At 37.4% G+C, this 9,312-nt stretch overlaps 1 protein-coding gene across 1 annotated transcript; it reads left to right on the forward strand.

Moving 5' to 3' along the window:
• Positions 1-478: 478 nt before the first annotated feature.
• Positions 479-1,342, forward strand: LOC145671436 (uncharacterized). The gene has a single exon (XM_081740624.1). It carries the CDS (start codon positions 479-481, stop codon positions 1,340-1,342), a length of 864 nt encoding a protein of 287 aa, XP_081596750.1.
• Positions 1,343-9,312: the final 7,970 nt, after the last annotated feature.

Raw genomic sequence — 9,312 nt, forward strand, 5'->3', positions numbered from 1 at the left:
TTGTACACACCATTCGATTTCTGTCGTATGACCCACACAAATTTCATTTAATAAGCCAGATGCAGTAATTACCTTTTTAGTTTCATTCGATTCCGAATCGTAATCCAATGAATGGGAGCAACCTTATTTAAACCAATGTAGGATAACCTTGTAGTACGACAATTAGCGTACGATAAAAATCGAATGGTGTGTACAGACACTAATAGTTTTCTTGCTGTGTAATTGTACTTACCATTCTTATCATGACCGAGAATCTAAAACAATCTCTCTCTTGTTTTCAGGGAAAACGGTCTAAGTCAAAGCTCCCATGGCTCCAGTCAACAAGAAACGTTTGTTTAACTACACTGAAGATGCTATGGAATGCTTTGGAAGCCGTAAGGTCGAAGGGAATAAGTGCGCTTAAAGCCTCTAGTACGTTTGGTGTGCCAAAAACAACACTTTAGATAAATTACACAGCAGGCGTCCAGAAGGAAGAAAAATGGGTCCCTCAACTATATTGTCAGAGAAAGAAGAGAAACAACTTGCAGATTGGTTGATTGCTGTGGCGAAATTAGGGTTTCCTAGAAAAAAAGATGATCTTCTAAACATGGTGCAAAAACTTATTACTTCTGGTGGTACGCCTAGGCCATCCCCTTTCAAAACCGGGCGTTCTGGTGTTGGCTGGTATAATGCGTTTTTGAAAAGACATCCGGAACTGTCTGCGAGATCGCCTGAGATAGTGTCTAAAGCGTGTGCGTGTGTATCTGAAGCAGGAATAAGAAACTGGTTTAGTGAACTGAAAGATTATCTGACTGAATCAGGATGTGAAAACATACTTGGAGATCCTACACGTATACTAAATGTTGACAAAACGAACTTCCAAATGTGTCCAAAGAGTGGAGTTGTATTAGGCCCTAAAGGATGGAAAAATCATTACGAAATTGCACCAGGTTCAGAAAAAGATACTATCACAGTACTAGCTGGTTTTACTGCTGATGGGAAAACTTTACCAACGATGGTTGTATTTCCATATGTAAAACCTCCTAAAAACATCTTGGAGTCGGTTCCGGCAGGATGGGGCTTAGGTCTATCCGATTCTGGGTGGATGAGGTCTGAAACCTTTTACGAGTATGTTGCAAATTTACTTCTACCATGGTTGAAAGAACAACAAACCATGTTTCCAGTCTTGTTTTTTGTTGATGGGCATAAGACACACATAACTCTTCACACAAGCCAGTTCTGCTCAGATAACGGTATTATCTTGTATGCCCTTTACCCTAATGCTATACACATATTGCAACCTGCTGACGTAGGAGTTTTCAGAGGCTTGAAAACTGAGTGGAAACGAATTGTTCATGAATGACAAGGACAGAATCCTAACCAGGTCCTATCTAAACAATATTTTTGTCCACTTCTCTCGGAAGTAATACCACATAGAGCAACACCAGAAGTCATAAAAAATGCCTTCAAGAAATGCGGACGTTTCCCATTTGAGCCCAATAATGTTGATTATACGAAGGGTTTCAAATCAAGAAACAATGATTCCTTGCTCAGTAGTGTTTCTGAAGATAGCAGTAAATCTACAATTATTAATGAGAAATATAAAATTGCGCTCGAGGTTGTGAACTATGAACTTGGGTTGGATGTGACACAAAAGTTTCAAAAAATAGCGGAATCTTGTGAAGACACGAACGTTTCTGATCACGAACTTGCTATATTTACACTGTGGCAAAAACTTTGGCAAAAAGGTGTTGAAAACAGACCCGATAGTTTGTGTACGGGAGAAATGGAATCTACAAAAGAAAATGCATTTCAAAGTGCTACGCCGGAATTGCTTGAAGTTGACGCTAGTGACCAAAATACTAGTCAAGTTGAAAATCTTCCTCAGACTTGTACACTTCAATCTAGCCCTACATCAAGTTCTTTTCAAGATCATTTGTGGTAGCCAGGCGAAGCAACGTCAGCGAGGAAAAATAGCAACAGAAGATTAGAGAAACTTCCTTTAGCCGTGTCTTCTTCTGAATGGATAAAGTACTATTCAGAGAAAGAAAAAGCTAAAGTCTTACAGGAGAGAAAGAAAGAAGAGCGTAAAAGAAAATCTACGGAAACAAAGGAAAAGAGAAAATCTAAAAGCAAGCCAGTTACTTTGGAAGAACGTCTACTTTGAACCGAGACAAAAGTAACCAAAATGAAGTAGAAGACAGTGCAAAACGTTTTGTCGAGGACGTGCAAGACAAGGACGAGAATGTAATTCAAAATAACATAGGCCTAGCAAATAACATTGCGACTTCGTTCAGTGTAACTGACCTGTGCGAAAGTGTGCCAATAAATACGGAGAAAAGCAGAAGCACAAATGATGTTGGAGATGAAGCTGCAAATGGAAAAGATGAGTGTATGCAATGTGAACAGTACGTTACGTGTAACCAATGTTCCGGAAAAATGCATTTGTATGCATTCCCAAATTACACCGAGCTTTTTATCCTGATTTAAAAGCATCAACTGCACACACTTATGAAGAATTTCAGTGTCCTCGATGCTCGACAAAGTGACTCCAGTGATGAAGAATTTCTGTTGAACTGTAGTAGGATGTAAGCAAAGGTATTACTAATATTAGTATTACAGTTCTTTTCACTATACTAGTTTATTAGAAGGGACAACATACAAGAACAATGTAAAAAAAAAGTTTTGTAATATATTGTGAAGTGTTTAGGCATATCTTTCATATTTTAGGGATATAATTGTCTCATATTTTTAGTGGTCGACTACTGTAACAAACACAGGTCGACCACTGATTTTGTGTGGTCGAGCACTGTACGTTTTAGTAATTTTCACAAAATTTAAATTTAAAACAACATTAGGAGAATTATACTCAACGTTTGATCCATTGTATTTTTGTAGAACATTGCACTCTATAAAATGCATTTACTTTCGTTCTTTTGTAATAAACCAGTCAGCACTAGCAAAGTTTCAAAGTAGATAGTTGTCAAATTCGGTCGACGACTGTCGCATTTACCCTACAGGGTTTTCATAAAGTCTGGACGGATTTAATATGCTTATAATTTTCATAAAAATGCTCATAATGAAATCAAATAAAGTGCAAACGGTATAGTTGGCAACACTGTTAGATAAGCAGCAAGTATGAACACGATGAGAGAGGGAGAGGGAGGGCAAGTGTCAGTTTCTTACCAAATTCCATCCATTGTTGTTTTCATTGTTGTTTTAATGTTGACTGTTAAAAGTAAGTTGTAAGCTGTATTGGTGTGTGTGTCTTTTAAAGAAATAAATATATGAAAAACTCCTCTGAGAAGACTATTTTTTTACCGTATCACAGATGGCGTCGGTGAAAGTGAAAGCGCAATGTGTTCTGTGGTACGCAGAGCTCAAATCACCAATTCTGGTGTGCCGAAACTTCACCAAAGAGTTCAAAAAGCCGGCACCGAATGAGAGTGCAATCCGAAAGTGGCATGCTAAGTTCTTGGAGACAGGAAGCGTCCTGGACCATCCTCGAAGTGGGAGGCCGCCAACATCGCGTGCAACAGTGAGCAGGGTAAGGGAAAACATCATCAACAGCCCACAGAAGACGATTCCTACACGGTGCATGGAACTCGGAATTCCACAGACAACCGTGTTTAAGATAGCCAAGAAGACGATCAAGGCCAAAGGTTACAAAATCAAGATAGTCCAGGATTTGCATGATGAAGATTTGGACATCCGGTTCAACTTCTGTAACGCCATGCTCAAGCAGTTGGAACATGGCGACGTTCTCCTTTCAGCCATCATGTTCTCAGATGAGGCAACCTTCCATGTCTCCGGGAAGGTTAACCGACACAACTGTCGTGTTTGGGGCACGGAAAACCCAAAGGAATTTGAGACACATGAGAGAGATAGCCCTAAAGTGAACGTTTGGTGCGCTGTGTCCTATGATCATCTGATTGGATCGTTCTTTTTCATAGAGGAGACCGTGAATGGAGATTCGTACCTGGATATGTTGCTGAAATAACTCATTCCGGAACTGGAGGCACGTGGAATCCAGAACGACATCGTGCTCCAACAGGACGGGGCACCCTCTCAGTATGCAATCAAGGTAAGACAGTTCCTTGAGGAGAAATTCCCTAACCGATGGATTGGCCGCGGTGGCCCGACCGCTTTGCCTCCAAGATCACCCGACCTTACCCCCTGCGACTTCTGGCTTTGGGGTCATGTGAAAACGGAAGTTTATGCAAAGAAGCCAAGTGGTTTGAAGAACTTACAGGACGAAATCAGGGCGTCTGTGGCTGGCATTTCGGATCAAACACGGCAGAACGCTGTGAGTGGATTCCAGCGCCACCTACGCGAATGTGTGGACGTAAATGGCGCCCAGTTGGAGGTGTGGCGGTGAATGTAGCCGCTGCAGATTACAGGTAAACATTTAATCCTTCCGCTACCGTTTGCACTTTCTTTGATTTCAATATGAGCATTTTTATGTAAATTATAAGCGAATTAAATCCGTCCATACTTTATGAAAACCCTGTATACATCATATATATATTGTTCCTTTTGTTTTACATTGTCGTACATATATTTGGGTATTGTAACGATCCTTCTTAATTGTTGTACTTGCTAATCATACAATTGGTGTGTAGGGGGAGAAATTCTTGTAGCGGAGCCCAAGATATCTTAGTACTCTTCTAAAGTCTTTGAAGAAGCTCCTAACATGAATCATATTCTTTCCAAAGTAATAACCATTGTCTTTATTGTTGATATTCTTTCGTAGAATTAATACCATATATTTATAAATAATATGCTTTGAATTTCTATTATACTTTGAATTCCCTTTTATGTTTCTGTGTCTTAATGTTTCGGGAAGATGAGTTCGTTAGTTCAGGAAGAGAAAGAAAAGGACGCATTGAACCCAACATGACGACCAAGGGATCTAATATCGAAATATATTACACGGTGACCAGAGGAGCGTGGGAACAGGAAGGAATGACGTTTATTTAGTCAAAGTAGAGGTCAGGAATTTATTCATTTATATCTTTCAAAATCTAAAAATCTATTCTTTACTGTGCGCTGAAGAGCCGAGCTAAGTGGTCATCCACTAAGGTAGGAGTAAGGTAGAAAGTTAACTATGACAAAGGCTGCTTCCCAATCGTACTAAGCTGTCATTGAAAAAAGAATGGAACTGTGCGTTTAAGATGGGATATTGTCCTTACCCGAATGAATGAATGAAAGAAGAATCTACCTAAATAGTGACGGTAGCTAGAATTCACCTGTAATGTTCTTAGTTTACTAGTGATTATTTTATTCTCTAAGATATCTAACGCGCGTTTATGTCTATCCGTTTGAACATTTGGTAAAGAATGTGTGCATTCTCTTTTTAGAGGGGACAGCCTGGTATTATTACTATGATTTGTAACTAACATCACGGCCTCAGTTCTGAGCATGTAGCAGTAGGCTGTGCGTTTTGCTTCCGCCCGTCTCCTCACCAATACTAATATTAATTTTTGTGTCATGTTCTAAATATTAAACATTAAATTTTTATTGCTTCAGTTAGGAAAACTTATCACAATCGTAATCTTAACTAAAAGTAAATCAGTTCAATTCCATTGTTGTAACATGTGTACAGTCTTTACTGGTACATGACATTCCGCATGAATTCGTTAACAGTCAGAATATTCCCTTGTCTAGTGTAGTAATTTACGGATAGTTTCATTGATATCCTTGTCTTTCCTTTATTTTATATTTTTAGCCTGATTTTATTAGTCCAGTTAAAAAAGATAATGCTCAATTCTAATATTAGTATGGTTGCTTACACTTACTGTATGTGCTTCCTTCAGAACCCTGTAATGTCAGTGTTGGTAGTCTTATTATGGTTATACGAGCCTTACAACACGTCATTTGGTAAAGTTATTGGCGTGGTATAAGAATACTGTGTTGAGAGTGAATATGCAGCAGATGTTGAGACGTTAGTGGGACGATAGTTTAGTATATGTGGGACCAGATTTACTGGTCCAGTCTGCAATCTTTGCGATACAATGATGCGTTGTTAATAATGGTTATGTAGACTGTTTCATCGTCGTGTTACAGAATGATTGTTGATGGTATATTATAAAAAAGGAGTCTTGTTTTTGTAGTAAGGTATAATAATCGTTTCATTATTATACCCTCCCTTTATTAATAGCTCCATTCATAAATCGTCGATGGCTTGTTGTATGTTTTTATTTCTATAGTGTTGCTCCCTCATTCTTACTGTATGCCACCAGTATGTCTATAGAAATTTGTTTAATAACGCTTATGCTATAATTCCCAGTGGTTGTTACTTTAGTACAGTGGCCTAAAGATTAGTTTAAGCATCAGACTGTGATAGTGCTTTGATTAAAGTGGATGAAAGCATAGTATATAAAATATATGTTGTTCTTTAAGTGGAAGTCGAAATATTTTCACATGAAAGTGAATGATAAAGTAATACAATGCAGTGGTTCTATATGGGAAATGAAAGGTGAGTTAAGATTAACTCGAGCTAGCTGGTAACTGATCTGGAAATTCAAGATTCGTTTTGGGACCCTTACAAATTATTTAAAATTCTGAACATAGAATTTGGCAGACTTTAAAAATTTACTTTTTAATTCTGGAACACTTCTTTTAATCTTATAACCTAGAACAGAAGTTTGTATATTACGAATTAGCGTGAAATCACTCTACTAGTTCATATTTTCTTTCCTAAAGGTATGTGAACGTTGATTAATGCTACCTGGCTAACTGAAATGAAAGTTAGGAATAATTTTTGTTTCTAGTTACTTTACTTATGGTTATGTAAAATGATATTTTGGTGGTTTATGAAAACTTCAAATCAAATAGTAAGGCCCAGAGTTTGATATCATCCTGAATAATTTTAATCTCATTTGATCTTAAGTCAAGAGTTTATATATATATTTACTTGTATACTCTTGTTTAATACGTTCTTTATGACGCATCGGTAGTAAGTATTTAGTTTCTTTTTTGTTTTCTTTTCTCACACGTTGTCAGCTGGAATCTGGATTTATTTTTTTTCTTGTAATAAAATGTCCCTTGCGTAAACTTTTCTTCTTGGACTGTGTGACTTTAAATCATGGGTATATTATAATTCAGTGGAAACTTCAGTTTTAACCTTATTTATTACCATAGAGTTATGGACTGTTCGGGACACAATCTCTGTTGACTTCAGTCGAAGTGCTTCTTATCGTTTGGCCAGTTTAGCCAGGAGCACACTGCAGTTTGGCTGAACGAGTCAGGCTGTTACAGTTTTGGCTGGCCCATCTGGGCTGTTACAACAGTAATGAATTTTATTAGAATACGACAAGCGTTGCGTCTTGTTTCTTAGCAATTAGAAAAAATCTGTATACCTTCAGACATCATCATTATAACACGTTTCATACAGTAGCTAAGAGTGAGATGCATTGTCAATAAAAAGGAAACGACAAAGCTCAATAAAATATTTACTAATCTTATATTGTATTCTTGAAAGTGCATTACGTTTGTATGCATGTGTGTGTCTTACTTTAACGCTAGATATAATACCATTCGATCTTTCTTCTTCAAATACAACAAGGAAAACTGAAATTTTTCATGAAGAAACATACGTTCATTATTTTTGAAATGCATCTGGGTGGGTCCTTTGTTGCCAGTTCAGGTATTATTGTGATATATGATGTAACTTAAGCTCTCAATTTCTTGATCCTTATTTATAGGACACAGATCTTAACCTATGTGATTTTTTCTTTATATTTATATATTTTAATGCTACCAAGCAACTAATTTACAATATTTTACCTATTTTTTTAAAGTTCATTATTCACTATAGAACTCATAGTGTTGTCCGCATACTTTTTTGTAGTTAATTTGTTTCCTCTGTGGATTTCTTCGTGGGATTAATCCCCACTGGGTGTACCTACCTTTGATAAAACTAGAAAAATCATTCAAATCTCATTTAAGGAAAAAGGTTAGTATACTTTATCCACGGTACAAAGAGTGACAATAAACTCCAGTTAATTAATTCCAGTACTATGACCCTTTAACTCGATGGATTGAAACCCCAAGCCTTTCGTATTTACATGGGATCCAGGGTTGATTCTCGATGAAAGAACATTGAACATTTGGAGACATTATTTGGTCCGGGTTCCATCTTAACTAGCCAAAACATAGTGAACGTACCAGAAGGTGGCGTTTCATAGAATATTGGCACACAAAATACACTGTGACAATACAATATTGATTTGTAGCAATATGCAATTTTTATAAGAATATGAGAATGAAATATAGCTAAACAAACTATGTCCAAAGAAAACAGATCTAAAACTTCGTATATACGTCTGTTTATATGTACAGAATGTTACTTCAATAAAGATATGTTGGCTCGTCTCCCAACCCACTTGTTTATCATTTTCTTTCCCGAATTTACAACTATCAAACTGGATTCCAACTTTATAATTTAACGAAATATTATTCTTCACCATTCATTTTAGCCCTAGAAAAGCACCCTCCGATATATTTTATTTCTGCACCATTATTACAGTTTTCTTCTACCCCACTACTCTCAAAGTTGTCTCACAGTTTGAAGGCCACTCCTTTTCGCCTTTACCATCATGTGTCTCGATCAACAAATCCTCGATAGAAATTTCCTGGTGCAATCTGCAAATTTGGGGCCCCGATTCGCGAAACATATACCGTTGCCTTTTTAACTTCTAAACTTCCACGCCGGTTGCAACTGACAATGTATCCTTTCTCTTCTAGGACACGAAATTCAATGGTCATGGTCATTCTATGGTCCATTGGTCATTCGAAGTCACTTATACTTCGATAAGGTCCCTTGTGCGACTCTGTGAGCGACTCTACATCAATTTGCTTTACTTCAATACCTTGCACTTTTAAATGCGTTTATCTGTTTTGTTATTGTCGCAACTTAACGGATTTAGAAGCGTGGCCATACATTTTCTGATGTACGTTGTATTGACATTTTGACCAGTTGTCCGTTTGCACAGGGTTATCGTAGAGAGTTGACATTTGTTCTATTTTTTTTTTACTTAACAATAGCTTTCATACAATGTGCTACTTGATCCCCGGTTCCATTTGCAAATTTTGATTTGGACCCCCCTGGGACCCTGCGAGTGCCCCGGTGACACAAATTGTTCATTAAAATGTGCTGGACTCCGGGTACTAATTTGATATGTATTCGCTTAATTTCCTTACCCGATCGTTTCCGAAAAATCTGACCAGGAATCGGACTTTGTAATGTATAGTATGGAGCTCAATTTCTAACTTTTCACGCTTCCGCAACGTTTGATATTGAGGATTATCAATTTTCGTGTTATGTTCTTT

This window comes from Thermobia domestica, chromosome 15 (assembly GCF_964235325.1).
Source record: "Thermobia domestica chromosome 15, izTheDome1.hap1.1, whole genome shotgun sequence".
Classification (NCBI taxonomy): Eukaryota; Metazoa; Arthropoda; class Insecta; order Zygentoma; family Lepismatidae; genus Thermobia; species Thermobia domestica.